This window comes from Gorilla gorilla, chromosome 11, assembly GCF_029281585.2.
Source record: "Gorilla gorilla gorilla isolate KB3781 chromosome 11, NHGRI_mGorGor1-v2.1_pri, whole genome shotgun sequence".
Lineage (NCBI taxonomy): Eukaryota > Metazoa > Chordata > Mammalia > Primates > Hominidae > Gorilla > Gorilla gorilla.
In genome coordinates this window covers 88,902,964-88,929,075 of record NC_073235.2, presented here as the reverse complement: position 1 = coordinate 88,929,075, position 26,112 = coordinate 88,902,964, and the positions used below count along the sequence as shown (strand labels likewise).

Below are 26,112 nucleotides of genomic sequence, written 5' to 3'. Positions count from 1 at the left end.
ATTTCTATAAACCTCTGAAATGTACTATAATTTTAGAAGCAGATTTAATTTTGTACTTTGTCTCAGATTAAAATACTTTTGCATTCTCTGTGCACGTATTGTCTTAATAATGGAAGAAATTTCAGGGCAAGGTAGAGGAAGGCCACCCAGTAATTAAAGACTTGCAAGTATAAAAAGTTACCTCCACATTGAACCATTTTGCTTTATATCTATACACTTACTGAAAAACACCTTGACTTTTGAGATCACATTATTTGCTGTAAGATAATACTGTTTTAAACATACCTAAAATCTTTCAGCATCCTTTTGTTTATATGGCCCTACTTTATATACAGGATAAAAAAAAAAGCCCCCAAACTTAAGGTCGAAAGCAAGGGTGTCCAATCTTTTGACTTCCCTGGGCCACACTGGAAGAACTGTCTTGGGCCACACATAAAATATACTAACACTAGCGATAGCTGAGATTAAAAAAAAAATTGCAAAAAAAAAAATATCTCATGTTTTAATTAAGTTTACAAATTTGTGTTGGGCCACATTCAAAGTCATTCTGGGCGGTATGTGGCACACGGGCCTCAGGTTGGAAAAGCTTGGTCTGAAGTAAATGAATTCTAACTTTTATTTATAAGATAAATTCTTAGAAAATGTTTTAGATGACTTCAAAATAGAAAAAAGGTTTAAGCTCTTTAGACTATTCTGAAACTGTTTCATTATTAAATAATGCAGTAAGTACCATTTAAACTTTCACAAAAAAATGGAACAAATCTTTCATGAACATAAACTTTAAAACTCAAGCTTTTTTAAAAAATATATAAAGTATATATAGGAAGTATTTAAGTACACTTTCATTGTAGCTGGAAATAAACTTGGCTCCTGATGTTCTATATTTAAAAACTGTCAGTTGTATAGTACTAGTACTAAACAGCTAGGAAGTCAATTTCTTTATCAACTTTGATGTTATCATTTGACAAGATTTGCAATCATAAATTTCTTAGGCTTTACAACTTAGAAGTACGTTAGTGATCATTCAGTCTTTTTTTTTTTTTTTTTTTTTTTGAGATAGAGTCTTGCTCTGTCACCCAGGCTGGAGTGCAGTAGCATGATCTTGGCTCACTGCAACCTCTGCCTCCTGGGTTCAGGCGATTCCCTTGCCTCAGCCTCTTGAGTAGCTGGGATTACAGGCATGCACCACCATGCCTGGATAATTTTTGTATTTTTAGTAGAGATGGGGTTTTGCCATGTTGGCCAGGCTGGTCTTGAACTCCTGACCTCAAGTGATCCGCCTGCCTTGGCCTCCCAAAGTGCTGGGATTACAGGTGTGAGCCACCATGCCCGGCCAGATCATTGAGTCTTAACCTTAATACGCAAATAAAGAAACTAAGATTCAGAGATTTAAAAATCATATAATTTATCGGAGGCAGAAATGAGATTAGGGTCCAGCTCACCTGACATTTTAGTGCTGTTATCTTAGTTGCCTTAAAATCCATTTATATTCGCAAATAACAAAAGCAACATATTATTTGAAAATACAAAACATAATAAAAAAGGTGTAGCTAGTACTAAATATGTCATTAGCAAATTGTGTCCATTTTAAATGTGTTATCACCCTAATTTTTCAGGGGCTCTTAGTGCCAAAGACCCTCAGCCCAAAGTTTTCTGGTGAATTTGTTTATACTTACATTAGTATGTACTATTTTAACACCATGGATCTCAACAACAATTCTTAAGCATTACTTGATTCAACTGCAGGTGATATTTAATTTGGTTGATGTTGTATCAATTCAGAAGTCACTCTTTTATATAACATCTCCTAAAGTCTCTTTTTGGAAGCTTAGTATTTGTGTTATTAAACTCATTGTAGTACTGTCAAGTACTCTAGATGCTTCTGTAATAAATATTAAGAAAACATGCCTATGTGATACTATAACAGGTATTTAAAATCCTCAAGCTAGAAATGTTAAATTTTTCATAGAAAAACTTAAAAAAAGGCCCATATTTGGATTTTAATGTATGATGGTCTTTATTTACAACTTTATTGGCAAAAAAGAAAAGGGAAAACTTTTAAACAATTTAACACAGGGCATTGTAGCTGATCCTGTCAGATAAAAGAAGTTCCATTTTAAATGTCCATCTAATTGTCCAAAGATACACAATACTGAATCTGCATACGCAGTTTCCTTTATGAAGTACAGTGCTCATGTTTTAGGCAGTCTTCTAAACATACAAATACAAAGGAAATTAAATCACTTATTAAAAACTGTGTCAAATGAAGGGTATTTTAAATATAAGTTTGTTGTTTCTGGTAATAGCACATGCCCAGATGAAAACCAAAAGATGGAAAGGCAGATACACTTCTTACTTGGGTGGACAGTTACAACATCAATCATTTTCTGCAATGACCATTATATTTTCAATTTATCATGAACTACTCTGAACTTACTATGAGATGTAGCCAAAGTCAGAAGAGAAGACGTAGGGACAAGATGCCTTTTTTGCAGGAGGTTAACTCCTCCAGAATCAGCATAGGAAATAAACATCCTGTTGATTCTAGGTGGAAAGAAATTAATGTAGTCAATTTCAACTCGTGCTGAGCTGACTTAATTTTTTCAGCGATGTGTTTGGTGTCATTCTTCTAAATCAAGTGTATTTAATTCTTCTTCTAGTTCATCCAAATCCTCTCCAGTGAAAAGATTTTCATCAACAGGAACAGCATCAATGGCTCCATTTTCCGGTCCCTCCCTCTCGTTGTCCTCTTCCAAGTCACTTCTTTCACCATTTTCAGCCCTACCTCCAGAAGCTTCACTTAATTTGTTTTCTAAATATAAAAACTGGAATCAGTAAGGCGTAGAAGCAGAAAACACCATTCCACATTAGCAATAGACAACATAGACTGATACTACACTTCCTCTTTTCCTTTTCTCCATGAAAGCCATTTCCCTAGAATTACTCCAGCAAGAACTGATCATTCTTTTCTGAGCTTATCTGTGCCAATTATCTATACCTACTATAAAATACTGTTTTTCACTGTAGCCATTTGACTACTTAATGGTTTATACATTTGAGGGCAGGATCAATCTTCTACACCTCTGTGTTCCCTACATGACCTAGCAATTAGATTTTAAATAGTCAATTTCCATATAATATTTTATTTGACTAAATGGTTATGGAAACCAAAAAAATGTTCGTAATATAAGCAGCTACTTGGCTTTTGGTTTTGCAAATAGTATTTAAATCATGCTGTTGTAATGCTGTGATTGTGACAGCAGAAAATCATCATCATGTAATCAAATTGTTAAAAAAAAACACAGTGCTATACAGCTACTTTTTCTTATAGGTTATAAATAACTGAGAGAAAAAAAATGCTGCCTTTTCTTGTTCAATGCCATTGACATTTACACAGACATTTTTTAACAGCCTAATTTAGATTTTAGTTATTTCAAACATCTCTGATGACAAAGTCTTGGGAATTTTATAATCTCTGAATTATTTGCAGTTGTGCCTATTGTCACCAAAGCCCCTACTTCTACAAAGAGCAAGTCAATCTGAATACTGGCAAGATAGTGGTTTGCTAACACTCTCGGATCTTGGGAGGGCAAGCTGGTTTTTCAAGTTACAGCTTGTGTGCTTTTATTGTAAAAATAATGTTCAGCCTTTTCTGTCTCAGCTTTTGCCTTAATGGGCATTTCTTCTGCCGTTTTCTCCCAGAGCAAGCATGCCAAACTTTTACACCTTTCTTCAAGTACCTAACTCAAGGCACAATTAGACATAAATTATACCAACAATCCTAGACAGCCTTCCCTCCATTCTCATACCTAACTCATTATTTATACTTTCATGTATTGCTTCTATAACTAATCTTTTATCATCAACTTTTCCTCCTTACCAGATCCTCTTCCTCTGAGCTACAGATACATTTAGGTTTTCCATATCCTAAAAAGCCCTTCCCATGACCATGTCTTCCCTCTAAACATTAAGAGAGAGAGGACTGTATTCATTTTTCTTCTCACCGTTATCATTGCAGTCTCAATGAAACTGGCACCCTATTCCTATAACCAATTACAACTAGTAACTTATTTATATTCTTTTTCACCCTACTTGCTTCTTTGGAAACTTGTTTCTTAATTTTTCTCTGACCTTCTCAATGTCTTTCCTAAGCATTTCTTCTTTTACCTACCCCAAAACACTGATGTTCTGCAGGGTGTTCATGTCTACACAATATCCTAGACAGTGCACTTTTGATAATCAAAAAATCTCAAACTCATGAGGTCCCGAAGTGAACTCATTGACTTTAACTCCAAGCTCATTTTTGTCTCCTTCTAGTTTCCATTAATGATTTTAATATACACCCAGCTGCTCATGTCTACAGCCTTTCACTATTTATTACTGCTTTTATTTATGGTCAAACCACACATTTATGTTACCAATCTGGTACCCGCACACATCTAAGTTTGCCAAGCCTGGTATAACCCCCTTTAGATAACTTCCTAGTTCTTAAAATTAGGCAAAAGTTAGCATACTTACCATCTTTATCTGAAGTATATGTGCTGAATCTTTCAAGACTGGCTACGGTAATACCTGTTTCATCTACATCTCTTGGGATGTACAGGCTTAAATCTATGTCATTTACACTCCCTGAATCATCAACCTTTAACAACATATAGAAAAGAAAGTTGTTACAAGTAAGAACAGTTTTCTTTTACTGCTGACATTTATCTTAATGAGGCAAAATTATCACTGATCCAAGTGAAAACAAAAGACCAATTACTGGCCAGGTGTGGAGGCTCACACCTGTAATCCCAACACTTTGGGAGGTCAAGGTGGAGGATCACCTGGGCTTAGGAGTTTGAGACCAGCCTGAGCAACAAACCCAGACCTTGTCTCTATAAAAAACAAAAACAAAAGATCTATTTTCAAAATTATTTCTTCTAAACTTCTTTTAAAAAGAATAGCAAGGTGGTATATGAAACTTCTTCCTCTGCCATCACATTTTTATATATAGAGTACAATTTTTTTCTTTCAACCCAGAGGCCAGAATTTTCTAAGTACACAAAAAATGAACAGTAAGTTATCTGTTATTACTAAATCTGTCAACAACCAAATGACTGTGCTATTGTCTCATGCTCCCTACACTGCAGTTTTAAATTAGTGTACTTGTCCCATCACTTTTAAGCATAAAATATTAACCAAAAAATAACTCTCTCTTTTAGAGGGAGGACAAAACATACTTTTTACAGGTAATACATATAGCACTCAACCACATACTAGGCACTGTCCTAAGCTGTATAAAGAACTACTAATTCATGAACTTGTTTAATTCTCACAAACTCTCTATGATGTAGAGACAATCATTATGTCCATATTAGATGAGGGTGGAGGCCTAGATTAATTTCCCATGGTTGGAGTAAGGATTTGAACCCAGGCACTGTGGCTCTGATGTTGGTGGCTCTTAACCATGTTGCGGTATTTTCTATTGTTTCTTTCAACTAACATAAGGAGATGAGGCACAAAGCTTCCTCTTACCTCATCACCACCTGTTCCCTGGGTGTAGCGGGTATCATCTGCTTCCTCATCATCATCATTGACCAGTTCAGGACGAAATTCAAACACTTCACGACCACTGATCTATTGAGACACACAAATATATCAACTCAGGACAAAAATCTAAACATTCCTTGTCACTGATGAAATAGGGACAAAATCTTGCATGACACAGAAATTGAAAGGAAGAATAAAGAATCAGTTTGGGTGAGCCTGAGACATACCACTAGTGCTTTCCCTGCTTTGAAGTCAGCTTTCCTTCTTTCCATATCTTGTTCAAGTTTATCAATCTTTTCTTGTCTTTTCCTTTTCTTCCAGGCAAGAAAAGATTCTAGAGTGATTTTGGTAACATTTGGACCTAGGGCAGAACGCTGCAATGGTAAAGAATTAATTTTTTTTCCACAGAAGTCACCTCAAATAGTGCTTAGTTGCAGTTATCTCTTAATGTGATTAATTCCTTGCCCATGACTATCCTGAAGATATTACATTTGAATAAGCTAATTTATGTATTTTTTTACTTTACGTGGCAATGAGCAAAATGAGTATCCAGAGATACAAACACTAAAAATATATTATTCTGAGCTAGATTTCTTCTCAACATTGAAGATGAGTAACTTGTCATAAGAAATTGTTTTAACATGAATCAATTGCTGAAAATAATAAATATATTATAAAAAGCACCATAACAATATCCAAGTTTCATTTGTGTTCCTGAGGAGATGAGAAATAAAACTAAACAAACAAACAAACAAACACCTACTCCTCAGGGCCAATAATCAAATAATAAATATATAGAACAAAAAATTTGCTGAACACTTGCCAGGTATTAAATGCTTTACACACACTATGCACTGATCCCCACAAATAAGTGAACAAAGGGTAATGGGGAATTTACCAAAGATGAATAGCTAACAAGTGTCAGAACCAGTATACAAACCATCTCAAATATACCTGATTCTTAAGTCTACATTTTCTATTATAGTGTGTTATATCCTGAGTGAGACACTAAATAATAAGGCAAAATGGATATAGTTTTTAATATGCAACCCTAAATCTAATGTTTCTAATAATCTCAAAATTTTCATAGAATAAAACTGTGTTTTGTACGGAGCCAAAGACAAGTAGCTGAATATCCTCTTCAGACTTATTCCCTTCTATAAGCAGAGAGTTTTGAGTCCAGAGCTGATAAAACATATAATTTAAAAACTAGAGTGTTGTCTTCTTCCATACGTATGCTAATAACTAATATACTAGTGAAAAAAGATATCAGGGCGAAAAATCTAAAACTACAAAAATTCAACCAATCTGAGAACTAAGCATTTTCAGTAACTCAATCTTACAGAAATAATTTGATAAGCCAGTAGCTAGTACTTAAAAGACTGTTTCACAATCCTAAAATTAATGTCATGATTGGCTAATGTTTATGGCTAGGTTAACATTTTACACATACAAGAATAATTAAAGTAGGGCAACTTTGGGAATAGATCACAATATTTTTTTTTTCCTTTCATAAAAGGCTATTGCCCCCAAGTGGTAAGTATTAGAATTTCACAATAAATACTGCTTTCAGTTTTTATGGTAGGAAAAGGATACCAGTTACCTCTCTCTCAATTAGATCTTCTAATGAAATTTCATCTTCTTTCTCTTCTTTCTTTTTATCTTTTTTCAACACAAATCCAGGAGGAAGTGCATGACGATACATGCAAATATCACCCCCTCCAGGGCATACCCAAAACCAGCCATACTTGTTGTTTTCAATAGCTTCCAGGAAATGCTTGCACACCTATAGAGACAATATTATTCACAAGCGGTGGCTCAGTGTAGGCCATTTCCAAGGTAAATGCCTGAGTATATGGAACAAGTATACACACAAGTACGTTCTATTACACAAGTACATTCTATTCATTTCTGAACATAAGGGTGCTCTGTCTAGCCTCTACTCTGTGCAGAAATGCAACAGAAGTTTATCTTAAAATACAAAGAACAATGGCAAATTCCCTTAAAGGGGAATCTATACAAAGTTTTCATTTGTTCTAAATTCTAAATCATACAAAAATGACTTACTTGTTTCAGTTACCCTTTGTAAATGTACGCCCCCAAATCAGAATATACAATTAGCTATAAAAAATAAAATCAGGCCGGGCGTTGTGGCTTACACCTATAATCCCAGCACTTTGGGAGGCCGAGGCGGGCGGATCACCTGCTGAGGTCAGGAGTTCAAGACCAGCCTGGCTAACATGGTGAACCTCCACTTCTACTAAAAATACAAAAAATTAGCTGGCCGTGGTGGCACATGCCTGTAACCCCAGGTACTTGGGAGGCTGACGCAGGAGAATCTCTTGAACCCGGGAAGCAGAGGTTGCAGTGAGCTAAGATTGTGCCACTGCACTCCAGCTTGGGCAACAAGAGCAAAACTCCGCCTCAAAAATAAAATAAATAGAATAAATGATTTTCTTTGGTTTGATCTTTCCTAAATAAAAATGAATCACAAGCAGTATACAGGAGCAAGGTACAAAAGGAACACAAAAGAGAGTGACCCTTCACAACTTGGATAGAAGATACAATTGTATTTAAGCCTCAAGTATTAAGCTTTGCAAGTAAGAGAAAATTAACAAACAGTATCTGCCCCCAAAAACAAACATAACAGATGTGTATGAATGTAGTATTTAGAATTATTCTAGCACAGCAAGACTTTTTACTGTAACTGCACTATAAATATAGACATAAATGCAAAGTTTGAGACATCAAGAACCAATTTTTAAAGGTACATTTCCTGGAATTAGAGCCACTACCTACCAAAAATTCATTTTGGAATTCATATGTAGAAATATTTTAAACCTTAAAATTTAAAAATCTATCCCTATTAAAACTAAATACATTATTAAGTGGGTTAGTTTAACAGGCCTCCTTCCACTCTGTGCAAAAAAATAGGGATTTTTGTCTGGATATGTAATTTTGTTTATCCATATTTGAGAAAGTTCACCTCAGAAAATGGCATTTAAAGGACTTCAGTAACAGTTTTATTGTTGTTCAGCTATTTCTGAACAAGAATCTATAAAATCTAACTTGTAAATTCCAAAAATAAAGCTTCGTGTAACCTTATCTTGATGAAATCAAATTTTCCAGTAACTTACAGAATAATCTGATAGAAAATAGCAGCAAATACCTTGCCACATAATTCTCCCTAATGATACATATCACAGCAACTCAATTCAAGAAAAGGACATACTATTTGAGTTTTTGGTTTTTTCTTTTCCGCCTCACCGTGCTTCTTGTTCACTACTTCTTCCAGCTTTTTCTCATCCCAATTATCCATAGTATCTAAATAAAGAAATGAAGATTAAATACTGTAATCTTATCTACTACCCCCACAACACATATCTCCTTAGACACTAATGCTGTGTTATAAGACTCATGGCTTAACACATTTTTCTTTTTCTTTTTGTTGAGACGGGGTCTCACTGTTGCTCAGGATGGAGTGTGATGGCATGATCACGGCCTACTGAAGCCCTAACCTCCCTCAATCAGCCTTGATTGACTGAGCTCGATCAATTCCTCCTGCCTCAGCCTCCCAAGTAGCTGGGTCTACAGGTATGCAACACAATGCCTGGCTAATTTTTCTATTTTTTTGTAGAGATGGGGTCTCATTATGTTGCCTATGCTGGTCTTGAACTCTTGGGCTCAAGTGATTCTTCCTGCCTTGGCCTCCCAAAGTGCTGGGATTATAGGCATGAGCCACTGCTCCTGGCCTCACGGTTTTCTTAAAACACCAAAGGCAGAAATAAATAGTTTTAAGATTATTCACCAAGGCCGGAGCAGTGGCTCACGCCTGTAATCCCAGCACTTTGAGAGGCCAGCGTGGGCGGATCACGAAGTCAGGAGATCAAGACCATCCTGGCCAACATGGTGAAACCCCATCTCTACTAAAAATACAAAAATGAGCTGGGCGTGGCGGCACGGCCCTGTAGACCCAGCTACTTGGGAGGCTGAGGCAGGAGAATTGCTTGAACCTGGGAGATGGAGACTGCAGTGAGCTGAGATCGTGCCACTGCACTCCAGTCTGGGCGACAGAGCCAAGACTCCGTCTCAAAAAAAAAAAAAAGAAAATTATTCACCAAAGCTTCCTAAGTACTTTGGACAAATGAGCAGGTAGTACTGAAGGAAACGGTGACAGACAATTCCAAAATAAATCACTGTTTTTTAAAGTATCTTCATTTACTTAAAGGGCATATTATGGTAATTTTCAGATTTTATAAAAGATAATAAACCCAATTAATTATTCTTTATAAACAGTCTATTAAGATGGAAATGTTCTTCAATTTAATAAATATCTTAGTAGCAAACCGAAAGTATTAAACATTTATTTTTAAGAGAGTGTTTTTAAAAAAATTACCTTTTTCAAGTTCTTCATCTCTTGCATCAATGTAAACACTTCGCTTTTCACATTTTCTCTCCAGAGTCAAGTCATGGGAGAACTTACACTTATCTCCTTTAGTACACTGTCCTTGCTTGAAGAATGCACATACTACAGACTTGGGATCTGCACCTATGTCAAATGGCATATGGTATTTGTATTATAATCTGCCAGGCTGTAAAGTATAGATTCTACCTGAAATATGATGAATTTTGGTTAACTTATTTTCCATTCACTGATGTGAGAGGAAAACGGCACTTATGGGTGATTAGCAAGACATTTCTTTAAAGTTCTTTTTGTAGCATTTATGTCTACTTTTGTTTCTTTTATTCTGACTATGAAAGGTAGCAGAGAGTGGGAAACCAAACAAGAACATAGGCTATTTCACAGGCTTTGTCTAGTTGATGTCAATAGGGCAAGAGGCAAAAAGGAGGCCAGGCATGGTGGCTCACACCTGTAATTCCAGCACTCTGGGAGGCCGAGGCAGACAGAAAACGAGGTCAGGAGATCGAGCCCATCCTGGCCAACATGATGAAATCCCGTCTCTATTAAAAACACAAAAACTAGCTGGGCGTGGTAGTGCGTGCCTGTAATCCCAGCTACTCGGGAGGCTGAGGCAGGACAATGGCTTGAACCAGACAGTCGGAGGTTGCAGTGAGCTGAGATGGTGCCACTGCACTCCAGCCTGGTGACAGAGCAACAATCCATCCCAAAAAAACAAAAACAAAAATAAAAACAAAAAAAGGCAAAAAAGAAATGAACATACATGACAGAACAGTGCCAAAAACTTGGGACGTACAGTTTATTCAACTATGGCTTTGCTTACCTACTACCAAAGACTGAATGTTATAAATCAATTAGCAGTCTATTAAATTACTAATTTTGCCTTAAGTGTGGGGTGCATGGCTGCAGTTTAGCTGTACAATGACACAGATGTGAACATATACAGAGGAATCATAAGCAACCCACTGACATAGGTAATTTTGATGAAGGGAGTAACATTTTCATTGCAGACACAACTGTCTCATTATCTAAAGAAAATAAACATCAAAATAAATAGTTTTTAGCATAAACTACATTTGATAAAAAATCACACTTCTGAAATTTTAAGTTTACCTTTACTTATTTTTTGAGCAGCAACTACAGGTTTGAACAGCTCATTTAGCTCCTGCAATTCTTTCTTCTTGTCATCCTTCTTCAATTTCTTTTCAGCTTCACTCTGTGCTACCTATAATATTCCCAGGTTTAAAATGTAAATTTGATTGTTTACAAAATTGTTTTTACTACAAAGTTAGCATTACCATAACAAGACACTTGCATATTTATAGTCCTTACCTTTTAACATCAGTGTTATAATGGCCTTACAGAGTCTATTCAATGTTGTGGTTAAACTATTAAACAAAATTGTAATGATGGTACCATGCCTAGTTAAAAGCAAAAGCTTACAGCAACAAGCATTTATTAAGCATTTACTACATGCTCAGCATTTTTAGCAAATAGTTTTCACCTGCAATATTCTTCTGTGAAAACAAACCACTCCCCAGAAACGTACAGGTTCATTTTGAAGATGAGACAAGCAAACATCCTGAAATGTACAGTCCCACATGATAATGAATTATACCACCCCAAAAACCTATATAGTGCCCTCATGGAAAAACACTGGGTTAGGTCAATGTAGGATATTAAACAAAACAATTCAAAACAAAACATGACATATAACATAGTTCCAGGCACACGATTTACATACCTAATATGATTAGAGGATTCATCCAAACATTTATATGTCAGGTCCTATGTTAGATGACAGAGAATACAATGAAAAGACAAAGATGCTTATTTAAAGAAGCTCAGAATCTAGCAGGATGACAGACATGTCAACAACTGTAACATAGTATATAGTTCTCTGGGAACAAAGAATGCCCATATACCTGAGAAAATTAAATTGAGCCAATAACCTTATGGATGAGTTTTTCTTGATGGGCAAGAAAAGAAATACAGAAAGAGCCAGCCAATGCAAAGTTACAGGGACTAGAGGAATAAAGTATGAGAAACATCAGTAAGATGCTTAGATTGTATCAGTAGCTTGAACAGAGTTCAACTCAACTGTTTAAAGTAACCCAATAACAAGGTCAGGTCACATTTTACAAAATATCAAGAGGGCAAGTTTTGTGGAGGATGGATTGGGAATCCAAGAATAAAGGCAAGAGGCTGCTGCAACTGCTGTACACAATAAAACACAAGAGCTTAAAATGAGCATTACTGGTGAGGATGGAGAAAAGGAGACAGAGCTGATAGGACTGACTGAACATGAAGTATAAAGGGGGAGGAATCTAGGATTATCATGTATATGGTTAGTGCTGTTAAACAAGACAGGGAATACAGGAGGAACAGGTTTCAGGGTAAGAGGTGAAGATGAGCTTAGTTTTAGACATATAGAGTGCAAGATGCTTACAAAGCATCTGGGTGGAGCTCTTTTGAAGGCAGATAGACATGCATATTGATTCCACTGAAATCAGAGAGGGTCTGCTTTGAGATAAAGACTTTAGAAATAGCAGCTTACAGGTAACAATTAAAACTTTGGGTATATGTTACTTAAGGAGAGCATAAAAAAGTGGCAAGAGTAAAGGACACTTCCTTGAAGAAAATCAACATAAAATGGGACAAAAGAACCTAAAAAGTCCAATAAAAAGACCTAGAAACATCAAAGAAGCAGGTAGAAAATCAGGACAAAATGTGTTCAAGAAAGAGGAAATTTTAGGAAAGGAATGGCCAAATGCTATAATTAGGTCAAAGACATCCCAAATCCTGAATGTGACTCTATATGGTAGATGTGTTTAAACAGAAAAAATGTTTTGAAAGGAAAAATTTAAGTCACTTAATTTTTAATAGAAGTATCCTTTGCTCATCAGGCCCATCTCAAACATTTGTGGGGCAATGTTTGAGCAAGAATACAATAGAGGTCTACAAGCCATTTATCTAAATATTTAAAATTAGAAATCAAGTTCATGATGAATAAAATATGGTCTGTAACCCTACTCGACAAATATACCTTATGACCTGGAAGGACAGGTTCAAATTTAAAATGCTCAGACTCCATGGAGTTCCACACTGAAGCATGGCAGTAACACAAGAGTTAGCCCCGGGCTCTTTTTTCTCCTCTTCCCACCCCGTTTCATTCCATTTTGGGTGTAGGGGGAGGTAAAGGTGCAAGAAGGAAGGAAAGGGTATGGATGCAGGCTCTGTTCAAACCCTTAGCGTACACTGTTCTCTTGGCTACCTCAGACATATTAGTAGCACAATGGACAGAGATGGGCATGGTGGAGAGGCCTTTGTAGGCAGATAAACCAGGGTCAGACTGTTGTAGGAAGAGATGTTGCAAAATCTGGGTGGGTACATCCCCTTGGCTTCAGTGACTCCTTACCTGAGGGGAGACAGCAGTCTGGAGAAGACACATGTATCGCAGGGCCTAGACCAGGATACCCCCTGTCCAGCTCTAAGAGCAGCACTACTGCTCATTTCCGATGTTATATATGATGGGTAGGTACCCCATGTTCACAGATAAAAGTCCAGTTATCCACGCAAGTATCAAAAATACAGTATTAAATATACTATCAAAGCTAACTACCAGCACACACATTTCATAACTTTCCCAGGTTTATGAATTCTGATATCACCACTCAAAACACTTCCCACTAGAAGAAAAAGTTGGGGAAGAGGAAGCAGGATTGAAAAAGGGGCTAAGTGAAGAAAGTGAGTTCTTCTTACATATTGATATCTATATTCACCAGAAAATTTACATTATTTTCTTATTTAACCACCAGAAGAATCCAACACAGAATAACTGCATTTCCAGAGTACAGATAAAGACCAGGGTTGCTATTTAAGGATCATGTAACAAAAAAGATAGAAGATTCACACCCAAGTCTATCTCACTGCAAGGTCTCAGCTGATCTGCCCGCCTCGGCCTCCCAAAGTGCTGGTATTACAGGCGTGAGCTCTAAACATTAATTTTTATTAAACCGGGCTATTAAGTTAGCAGTTTGGAAGAGCAATAGTTTTAGATTCTAGAATCAAGCTGGGAAAATGGATGTGAAAGGAAAGTGTTGGGTCACTGATTTGCAGACAGCATGAGCAAGAGAAATTTACTTATCTCACAAATACATATTAGCAGATTTTTAAAAAATCTGTAAACACATGAGAAATTCTTTCTTCTCTCCTACATTACAAAAATGTGTTTCCAGAAGTTAATGAAAAGGAGATAGAAATGGTGGAAAAATGTACTTTAAAAATAAAGATCCAAGTCTATGAAATCTTTAGAAGTGAGAGGTCTAAAGAACCTGAAAAAAAAAGGGGCTACATTTTTTTCAAATGAGTTGCCAATGGATAAACTCATTTTAAAATTCGTATGAAAGAATAAATGCCTAAGAACAACCAGGAAAAATAGAAAAGGTATACCATTTTGGGGAAAAGACTTGCCTTGAGACTTTAATGTACAGTCAAGCACAGAATTAATGACATTTAGGTCAATGAGGGACCACATATGACAGTAATCCTGTAAGGTTATAATACCATATTTTTACTCTATCTTTTCTATGTTCAGACACAAATCATTACTAATGTGTCACAACTGCCTACAGTATTCAGTACAGTAACATGCTGTATAAGTTAGAAGCCTTGGATCAATAGGCTATACCATATAGCCTAGGTGTGTAGTAGGCTGTGATATCTAGGTTTGTGTAAGTACACTCTATGATATTTGCACAATGACTAAATCGCCTAACGACACATTTCTCAGATTGTATCCACATCACTAAACAATGTATGACTATGACTGTAGGACAATAGTGGTATTTCAGTTGGATAAATGATGCTGGTGTAAGCAGCTATTCATTTAAAAGAAAACAAACTTAGTCTGGGCATGGTGGCTCACGTGTGTAATCCCAGCACTTTGGGAGGCCAAGGCAGGCGGATTGTGAGGCCACCCTGGGTGACATGGCGAAATCCCGTCTCTACAAAAAATACAAAAATTAGCTAGGTGTGGTGTCATGTGCCTGTAGTCCCAGCTACTTAGGAGGATGAGTCGGGTGGATGGCTTGAACCCAGGAGGCAGAGGCCGCAGTGAGCCAAGATCACACCATTGTATTCCTGCCTGGGCAACAGAGTGAGAACTTTAAGATATATAAAATAAATTCATATGACATAGCCTATAAAAATAAAATAATTACAAATGATCTAGGAAAAACATGCAGAATCCAGTGGCAGGAGAGACCTTATAACCATATTTTTAAAAAGCTAGCAACGTATCTAGCAATATTAAACTCTATATATACATGTAAGTTAAAAATTGGTGCATGGCAAAACATAACTGAAATATCACCAATTATCTGCAATGCAGACAAAAGGTATCTCATAAATTGACAAGAAAAAGACAACCAATAAAGCAAATAATTTCAATAGGGAAGTCATAGAAGTGCAAACCCAAACAGCTAACAAGTATACAAAAGATACTCTCCAGTAGCGAGGGAAACAATGTAACAATAAGATATCACTTTATACTTATCAGATTGTAACACATTAAGAAGAACTTTAGTATCTATTGCTCATGTACTACAAATGAAAATGTGAAGTACTACAGCCTCTATGGAAAGTGATCTGGCAAATTTATAATGTTAAAATTAGAAATCCATTTCCCTTGATCTGGAGTCTGTTACCAGCTAATTTATGCCACAGAAATAAAAGCATAAACACATGTAAGAACTCCTGTATTTCTTCTACAGGTGGTCTTAGTGTCAGAAAGCTGGAAACAAAGTGATCACTTATGAACAGTGAAATGGATGAATATAACACACCTGTACTGTAGAACGGCATGCAATCATTATTAGAATAAATGAGAGTTATATAAAAATGGCTTGGACAATATCCAAGAGGTACTGCTGGTAAGGAAGGCCAAGGTGCAAAAACATTTCAAGTAGGATTCTGTTTTGAAATACAATTATATAATAATACCAGACATTTTATCTGAAACAGAGGCTATATTAATATTACATTTATAAAAAGATATGGAAATTTAAATTACTTACCTGACGTGGATTTTGTTGACCAAATTTAACTTGATGCGTGACAGCCTTGATAAACTTCTGTTGCTTTGCTCCTTTCTTATTCTTCAAACCGAAAGTTTTGTCCTACATGAGAAAGAGCACAGAAATATCTTAGCAATTTATGTTACCATATATATCCTCCAATGATATCTAAAAATCATTATTTTTATTGATAATTATTCTTTACTAATATAAAAACATGCAAAACACTAAACATCAAGTCAAGGCAATATATGACCTTAAATCATCACCCAGATTCTTCACAATTCAATATGTACTCACCATTATCATCATTAAACCTCTTATTCTATGAAGCTTTTAAAATTTTATTATTTATATATATATTTTTTATTATACTTTAAGTTCTAGGGTACATGTGTACAACGTGCAGGTTTGTTACATATGTATACATGTGCCATGTTGGTGTGCTGCACCCATTAACTCGTCATTTACATTAGGTATATCTCCTAATGCTATCCCTCCCCTCCGCCACCCCACAACAGGCCCCGGTGTGTGATGTTCCCCTTCCTGTGTCCAAGTGTTCTCATTGTTCGATTCCCACCTATGAGTGAGAACATGCGGTGTTTGGTTTTTTGTCCTTGCCATAGTTTGCTGAGAATGATGGTTTCCAGTTTCTATGAAGCTTTTTCTAAAGCATGTTTTGGATATCAGTTCTATGGGATGTGCAAAGTTCTTATACTGGGATAAGAAGTCCTGTAGTTAAATACATTTAGGAAAATGCTTGATTAAAAGGATTCTTAATTCTTAAGCACAAGGTATCTTACAGCCCTTATCAGAGGGAATATAATATGCAGCACCTCCAAATCTTCCTTTGTAGCAGAATCCATTTTTACTCAGAGTATCTTGAGAGGTTATACGATACTGAACACATTTTTGGGACTACTACATAAGAAGAGGAAGATACATTCAGTTCTGGACTGGTTTTTTAGTTAATAAATGTTATCCTCTCAAAAACAATTAAATTTAATAAAGAAATCAAACTACTGAAATGTATACATTCCTAGTTATTGCTAAGATGGAAATACTAAAAGTATGTAAACTAAAAGCAACATTTTCTTTAAATCTGGAATATTAATACAGTAACTTGGTAATATTCAATATAACAGCAGCTATCTATCACTTATGGAATGCTCATTATGTGCTAAGCACTAATGGTGATCCTTGGCTATCTACTCATATTTAGTAAGTATGCAGTATGGGGTTGGGGGGAGAAAAACATTAAAAAAAATAAGTATGCAGTACCAAAACATAGAAGCCATTGCACAAGTATGAGCAAGCGTGTGTGTGGAGGGGAGCAGTGGTCTGTAGTGGGCTGAATTTTGGAATGTCCCCCAAAATTCAAGTCCACCTGACCATAAATTTGACTTTATTTGGACGTAGGTCTTCACAGATGTAATGAGTTAAGATGACATCATATTAGATTAAGGTAGGCCCTAGATCCAATAACTGGTGCCTTAATAAGGACCACACAGGCACAAAGTGAAGGAAATGTGAAGACAGACAGAGTGACACTGCTATATAAGCCAAAGAATGCCAAGGATTGACAGATGCCACCAGAAACTAGGAAAAGGCAAGGAAGAATTCTTCCCTACAGTCTTCAGAGGGAGGGAGCATGGCCCTGCTGACACTAATTTCAGACTTCTAGCCTCCAGATCTCTGAGAGAATAAATTTCTGTTGTTTTAAGTGACCCAGTTTGTAGTCATGTTACAGCAGTCCTAAGAAACTCATATAGCAGGCTTGACTAGTGAGCTTCTCCCTAAGGTGAATGTGTGACAAGCCTGACAAGAAACCAAATGCTAATATCTGAAATATTTTTTCTGGGTCTTTTCTGGTTCTTTGGAGAAAGATCCTCCAGCTGGGAGGGCAATAAGTCTAACTGTAAACAAGAGAAAAGAGCAGGTAGAATGGGTCTCAGTTTACTGTACAGACTTACTAGCTTCCATTTTCAGGCTCACATCCCACCTCCTCTGTGCTTAGTGTTCCAGAAGCAGAGAGGCCTGTTCTCTGCCACCTCCCACCTCCAAGAAGACCCCTCCTGTTTCTTGCAGAGGTAGTCACCTGGCTGAGCTGTAGTAGATAAGAATTATTAATTACTCCTAACACTTTTAACTTCTAGTTTTCAGCCTCTTGCCTTCTGTATTACCTAGTGCTTCCCATTGTTGAGTTTTTTTTTTTTTTTTCATAATTTTGCAGAGGAAATGCACTTGCTTCTTACAGGCACACTCCTAGACAGGCACTCAGACATAACCGCTCTCCTCTAAGTCAGTTACCAACTCATCCATCTACTGCCAATCTTCATATGTTGAGGTCCAAGATTACAGATGTCTTCTAATTTCAAAATAGAATTTGTATTTCTTTCTCATTCTCTTGTTTATGGGTGGTTTTAGAGAGGAAGAAGAGGCAAAAAGGTCTTCTCAAAGTAATCTGAGACCCTCTGAGTGGCATTTAGTATGAAACAAGTGGTCATTTTATAGCCTTTATTTTGCTATTATTTCTAAGGGAAAGGAAAAGTAATAATGAGTAGAAAGAATAATAGATACAAAATACCACCACGTGGACAAGCTAGAAAAAGAAAACAATAGTACTGAAACAATTAGTATTTAAAAACATCCAACATGACATAATGTTTACAGCAACCTCAAAATCAGTAAAAGATCTTTCAATAGTCTTAAGACAAAGAAGTACAGAGGGTTTTGCTTCTAAATGGTTATCTCTCATTGGGAAATATCTCTTTATTCATGACATCTATATCCATATACCAAAACTTTGCTTTCCTCTACTTAAATGCTTGTTTCATGATTTAACATCCCAACATGGTATTATACAAAATTCTACATGAATTTTCTACAGCCTATGTGTATGAAAAAAGGTAAGAAGCACAAACAAGCTGGATGTTTCTGCACTGAGCCTTTTACGGATGGCTTCCCTTGTTTCTATAAAGAAAGTTTAACACTCAATTCAATTTGAAGAAAGATGGTCAACATAATGTGATACATACAGATGAACACAGTGCAGCAACTAAGTATAAAATGCCATACTTTTCCTTTACAAAAAGTGAGCTCTCACAGGAGGGAGAGGAGGCTCTAGAAAAAAATATGATCAGGATTAAACAGCATCTACAGGTGCTCTGCCAGAGAAAATAAACTGCGGTTCAACCCGTGATCCATCTGTAACTACAGAGTAGAAACAATGAATAAATAAGGCCAAATAGCAAAGCAGATACTGCCAGATAGACTTAGGAAAGAAAAATGTCCCCTAAGGGGACCTGGCCAGTAAGAAAAGAAAGCACTCACAATGGCAGTTTCTGGTAAAGGTGTATAAACTCCCGATCCCAGAAGAAAAAAAAAAAAAAAAATCAGGTTTCATTACACTGCTCTGGCACATAAATAACCAGTTTAAAGAGATAATAAGTGAGTTGTGTTCACCTCTAAGTTAGAGCTCAGAAATTAACATTTTTCCACAGAGAAAGGGGACACTTATTTATCTAGTATTCACTAAACATAAACATAACCCCTGAATATATACTTTATTGAATCCTCTCAACAATTCTATGATACACAGAAACTCAGAAATGATAAATTCATTTGAAGTTAAGTCATTAATAAGGGGCTGGCTGTATAGTGCAAAGATTTAGAAGCATAAACTCTGGAGCCAGACTGCCCAAATTTTAATCCCAAACAGAGCTGGGTAAATTACCCTCTTTGCCACAGTTTCTTATTTGTAAAGTGAGTCTCACTTAGGGTTGTTGTGAAAGTTAAAAGATTTACCTCAGAGAGACAGTGGTGGACAGCAAGGATTCTAGAGGCAGACTTCCTGTGTTAGAATCACTGGCACAGTTGCTTGCCAGGTTAGTAAACTTGGGCAAGTTATTTAATATCTATGCCTGTTTTCGAAACTGCAAAAAGGGTAATAATACATATCCCACTGAGAGAATCAAAGGAGCTAGTATATTTATCACTTGTAGTTGGCTTGTCTCTCTTCTCTCCTTCTCCCCAAAACACTGAGAACCTTGTCTGGGCCAGTAAATGTTAACTATTAAGTGACAGATGATATTTGAACCTAGGTATATTTGACTCCAAGCAAATTCCTTCTACAGTTGTTAATAAACTACTTCCCAGAGAAACCTCATTAAGTTATTGGGCTGGTTGGTGCGCAATAAGCTTTCTAAATATCACACTGCAGATCTGAGATACCAATAGCACCTCTTGAAAACAGAATGATTTGCAATTTGGAGAAGTTCAAAAAGGGTTCTTCCTGAGTTTAGGACAGAGCCCTACCTAAAGATTAACCTGAATTACAAGGTAGAAAAAAAGGAGGTTACAGTCAACCCCAAACCACAGTTAAAATAAAACTAGGAGAATAATGGTCCTCATTGGATTAATAAGGTCCCAAAAGTTAACATGATAGTAAAGGAACTGCGTGTTTATGTGTGTTTCAGAAGACAACTTGGGACATGAATACAGAGGAGTCTAGAAAGAAAAGGATGACTTCCTGAGGCTCCAAGAGCCTTAACACTCAGTAAATTCCAGGCTTCACTTAAAACTCCCCTTCCATCCCTATGTAATCCCATTCCTTTTACGGGCCAGCCTCCACTCCTTAAATAAGATGTTTGGAAAAAGGGAAGCAGCGGAAGGGCAGGTCAACACTGAATAGTGCTCCAAGATAATGGAGTCTACCCTCTTGGGACATTCGGGTAGGCAGAAGCTGTCACGGTTTTCCCTCATTAGTTTTCTCCCAAATGCACTAATGTATTTTTGTTGTCCATCCATGCAATATATATTATGCAACTGGTTAATCCAGCTTCAAGTAATCAACATTTGATTTTGGCTATTGGTAGCTGTTCTACACTGGCAACCAATTTCTCTTGCTCCATCCTTCACAACACCTGGATCCTGTCTCTATAGGTCCCTATTACTATTTCCTTGCTGATACAAGTTCTTAGCTGGGTATCTTTTATTTGCTTGCCCTAAGTCCAAGATTATTTCCCTCTTTCCATATTCAAACTTTCTGTTGCTCAATACTGACTCCATTTGTCACTAAATTTTAGTTGTAAGAAAGCAAATGGTGTACGCCATTTCGGACTAATGTGTTAATTTCTAACAGAACCATAATCCTGTTTGACATATTCATTTCGGAAAGTATTAATACAAATGAATTCATAAAGTTTTGGGGCATTTGAAGAGGCAAATAAAAAAATGGAGGCAATATTAAAAAATGGGCAGGAACTAAGCACTGTATAGACTGGGCAGATCAGTCTGATGTCCCCTAGTTTTTATTTATAATACACTATCAAAATAGGCAATAACAACAGCTGCCATTTACTGAATATATACACCATATGGCAGGCACTTTACATGTATTATCTCATTTAACTCACGGGAACTAGCTGCATTTTGCAGATGAGAATTGCATTCCAGCTAGATTTTGTAACTTGTCTAAAACTATAGAGCTAGTAATTTGAAACATGGGACTCAAACCCAGGTCTCTGACTCCAAAGCTAGTGCTCCTTTCATTAAATTATGCTATCTGATGTCTCTTTTACTTCCTTAGAGTTCCCAAAACCTGCATGTTGATTTTTCCACAGTGAGGGTCCATAGAGGTGGCAGCAGAACAGGTACAGAAGAGGAAAGAGGTAGGTAGGACAACCATTATTTTCAAGTCTATTGAAACGTGCTGCTTAAAAATACATGTTTTAGTTAACTATTAATTTTGAGCAATTTAGAATTTCAGGTCATACAGCTATAAAACCTCCCAGAGTTAACCAGATTCTGAAATAAGTATCGGTCTTTATATGTCAAAATAGACTATAAAAAAGTAGTATTTCCCCCTCTAAAATTATAACAGTCACAGAGATCAATTATCTTCTTGGAATAGTCACTGAGATGTGCTAGGCTTTTAGGGAAGTTTAAAAAAAAAGTTGCCTATATAATGAAGCAGACTATATCATTTCCTAACCAGGCTGAATAACAGAATAGTCTCTATAAATCTAATTTCACAAATGCTGTAACTTAACATTACAATTCAAAATATTGTTGTACCTCTCCAGTAGTAGAAAATATCAATGTTGCACATGAGTCTGACAAACTTTATTGCAGTATTTTTTGAAAAAGCTCATCAGGTCCCTGGACCAGAACATAAAAGAACATCTAGATTACAAGATGTCAGGCTAGGAGGACCTTCTTAAAGGCAAGTGGACACATTTCAAAGGAAACAAACTATGATCACTGAGAAACAAATGGAATATATGAACATCTTGTTCACTAAGAACCCATACCCAAACCTCAGTCTTCAGAAAGAAATGGCCTCAAAGACATACATCCAACGGTACTGCAGGTTAGGTTAAAGAATGATAGCACAAAACACAGGAGCGCAAAATGAAAGCATATTCAGCAAAAGCAAGAAGCTCAACAACTGCAATTAACTGAGGGTGTAGTCAAGATCAGTCCTTCCCAGAGAAATATAGACACACCACCCAGATCCCCTAATGATGCCTATCCTGTAGCTCTAATGTATACATATGATTGGACACTCTCATGCCAACTCAGAGTATGCCCCAAGGTTAAGGTCCCTACAGATGACTCCATTAGCCACAAAATAATCCATTCTGGCTGCCGAGATTTTAACAAACACCGCCTCTAACCCAATTTGGAATCCTAAGTTTGTTTTTCAAGCGTCAATTATAATGTCTTTTGGTTCCTCCAAGTAGAGAGAGACACTAAACACAAAAGGTGACATATTGTAATGGTTCCCATACAAGAGAATACTTTTCAGCAATAAGGAACATACTAGAAATATACACAACATGGAAGGATCTCAAAAACACTGCGTGGTGTGAAAGCAAAAAGAAGGACACAAAGGCTACCTACTGTATAATTTATATGAGTTCCTAGAGTGGTAAAAACTAATCTATCCTGTCAAAAAAATTAGTGGCTGCACGTGTGGAAAGAATTAAATGGAAAGAGGCACAAAACAAATTTAGTGGGGTGATAGAAATGTTTCAAGTCTTAATTAGGGTGGCAGCTACCTGGGTGAATAAATTCCTCAAAACACATAGAACTATACATCTAGAACCTGTACATTTTATTTTACATAAGTTATACCTCAACAAAAAATAAATTTAAAAAATCATATATATTAAATGTGGAAAACACAAAATCGGGCTTAATTTCACCACTTTGTTGTTGTTAATATTTTTAGTTAAAAAGTGCAGTTGTCCTATTTTGCATTTTTCTTTGGAGATACCTTCATTATTGAAACTAAAATTGCTTTCTGTTTAGCTAAAAAATAATTTCGTCACAAGATGACTAGAATCATAACATATGCATCATTTTAAAAGTTGATGGATACTATAAACAACTTTCACACATAATTCCTTAAAATAAGAATACTAGTCCTACTAATTAAAACAATTAGATATAGAGAAAGCTCTACAATGCATGAAGTATAATTTAAATTGTCTAAATTATTACATAACATTTAATTTCAATGGGAGTTTTACTTCGTATCAGGGTCCAATCTCGAGGAAAACGACATCCCTAAAATGTCCTTGGTTTTCATAAAATTGAATGCCATCCGATCAGCAACCCCTGAAATTTACCTAAGTGCCACGAATCCATATTATTCAAATAAGGTAATAGAAAACACAGATGTGAAGGTAATATTTTGTTTTTAAGTGTCTGGCTATAGTACTTCATGACAGTTTTAAACTGTACAAATTAGCAATAAGAATACCAGTTCTCCTCCAAAGTTGGAACCTGGCCAAGGATAGCAAAATTCTTAAGCATTTTCTTAAATCCAATGAGCAGACTTTACACCTTATGCGGTAAAATGGTCATGGCTTTTTCTAATTATATCCAAAGTACAAGAGGTCCTATTTAATTATGAGGAGGATTAATAGCAGAAATCGAGGGAAGAAATACCTCGTTGGGGTCTGTATGGTATGTTTATGTAATGTCAAATATGGTTCATCTTTTAAGGAAACTCAATTCAGTTGTTGGAAAACAAGTGCACAACATGTAAGAACGTCAATAGCGTTCCTTGGCCATTAAAGGGCTACAGGCTCAATGTGTTAAACGAATATATATACACACACATATATACACATATACACACACATAGATGTATACATATATACACGCACACACACACACATATGTATCTCAAACTGGGTTACGGGACTTCACACAATTAGTGACACTGAAACCTAATCTCTTTTAAGGCGTTATTCTATTTAATCCACTTCAGAATGTAAGTACCAAGCTCTGCGTTCAAGACCCTGGGTTGTGACGGAAAGTCCTTCCATTCTTTATGGGACTTTAAACAGTTCAGAGGTGGATCGAAAAAGCCACCAAGTCGTAATTTGTTGGTTCAAAAGAACTAACAGTACCATCCCTGGGTGACGGGTAAAGAAATAACGAACACAAAGACTCGTCATGAGTTGGTCTTCCAGAAAGACGCTGGCCCGAGACCGTTCAGCGTATTTCTTCACACATAACCCTGGAAAATCTCCTCAATTCTGAGAGGACTAGCAAAGGATAAAACCCTGTGCCAGTCCCGAGGGGTCATTTCGCACCCGGGTCCATGGGTGGGTGAACACGGGCGTGTGGGCGGAGAGGCAAAGCCCAAGTGCGGGGGCGCCAGCAGCGTCACTATAGTAATGAGAGACAGCTAGAGTCATCAGGGGCTGGAGAACGGGCAGTGGGCCACACAGGCCTAAGGGAGGAACACGTGGCCCGAGGAAGCGAGCCGGCTCCCAGGGAAGCCCGGAGCGGGGAAGTGGCTTTCCGGAGGGCTCGCGGCGTGAGTGGGGGAGGGGTGGGTACTCACTTCGATAATCTTCTCCTTCTTTTTTTGCTCCGCCTTTTTGCTGCCCCCGGCCTGAGCCTGTTTCTTGGGGGGCATTGCGGAGACAGATGACACCGGCCAGACTTAAGCGCAGCTGAATACCGTCAGGGGTTCTGGCCCTGCGGCAGGACGAGGAGGAAGACCGGGGCCTCACTCGCCGCACCGCACGGAAAGCGAGTCGCTCATTGGCCCCGCAAACGCGGCCTTTGCGACAGGTCGATGTCGCAGAGCATAGTGGGTAGCGAGGAGCGGCTCCCGGAAGCGGAGCTGCGCGTGCGCGCCCACTGCGTCCCACTAGGAGGGGGCAGGGACAGGACGTGGGAAAATGACTACGCGTCACCCGTGATGTCGCGCATCCGATAGGCCCTTTCCAGATGGCAAAAGGCCTGAGGATGAATCTGGGCGAGCTGGTTGAGTCCATGCGTTTGTGCTTCCTCTCAGTCCACTTTCGCTTACGATGGGGCGACTCTTGTCCATCGTCGCCTCACCTGGAAACTTTTCCTGCCGGGCCAGTTAATGGTCCCCTGTACCATCCCCATCCTGAGTGACTACTAAGCAGCCGCAGCGACTCGGGGTTGCTCCGTGACCACGTTACTCAGTTACCTTCTTGTTCCCTGGAGAGGCGGAGCTGAATGGCCCGTGAGTGCAGCGTGCTTCAGATTCCTGCGATGGATTATTAAAAAAATGGAAAAAGTTAACTTTCATTTGCAGGGTCCCTTTCATTTGAAGAGCATCTGAGATGGCGTCCCAGATAAGGAGGCACTTGAACTCCTTAGAAGTACTGTATTAAGTTATTTTGAGACTTTAGGAGAGTGCCTAGGTGATTCCTAAAAATTCCTTTATAACGTGAAAGTAACCAAACTTAGTGTGAACTTAGTTTAAGTGCTTGGTAGCTCCAGAAATTCCTTGGCACATTACACACACTATTTCATTTAGTTATCACAGCGACACTTAGGTGGAAGTTGTTACTGTTTTCGTTTTATAGATGAAGCAGAGAAAGGAAGAAAGATGCCCAAAGTTATATTAAGGACAGAGCCAGAAATTGTAATCTTGGCAGTCCGGCTTCAGCGTATGTGCCTATTACCTAACATTACAAACTTACATCCTGTTTGAAAAGGTACTTGAATGATGAATGGGACCCATTGATATTTGTACAAACGAAAATACTATTTTTTAAAAATGTACAATGCTTAGCTGTT

At 37.3% G+C, this 26,112-nt stretch overlaps 1 protein-coding gene and 1 long non-coding RNA gene across 4 annotated transcripts in view; one reads left to right on the top strand and one right to left on the bottom strand.

The window, feature by feature from the left end:
• Positions 1-1,992: 1,992 nt before the first annotated feature.
• On the bottom strand, positions 1,993-25,188 carry ZC3H15 (zinc finger CCCH-type containing 15). The gene is made up of 10 exons (XM_004032929.3): positions 24,896-25,188; positions 16,030-16,131; positions 11,066-11,177; positions 9,929-10,081; positions 8,765-8,856; positions 7,136-7,318; positions 5,760-5,906; positions 5,518-5,619; positions 4,519-4,642; positions 1,993-2,812 (listed from the first exon to the last, which is right to left on the bottom strand). Exons 1-10 carry the CDS (start codon positions 24,968-24,970, stop codon positions 2,622-2,624), a joined length of 1,281 nt encoding a protein of 426 aa, XP_004032977.1. The 5' UTR covers positions 24,971-25,188; the 3' UTR covers positions 1,993-2,621.
• LOC129532138 (uncharacterized) overlaps positions 25,174-26,112 on the top strand; it is a 439,616-nt gene continuing 438,677 nt past the window's right edge. Inside the window, exon 1 of one of the 3 annotated variants that reach the window (XR_008677770.2) lies at positions 25,174-25,552. This is a non-coding gene — a long non-coding RNA (uncharacterized lncRNA). The remainder of the gene's footprint in view (positions 25,553-26,112) is intronic. The other 2 variants (XR_008677769.2, XR_010129647.1) reach the window with 2 other exon arrangements.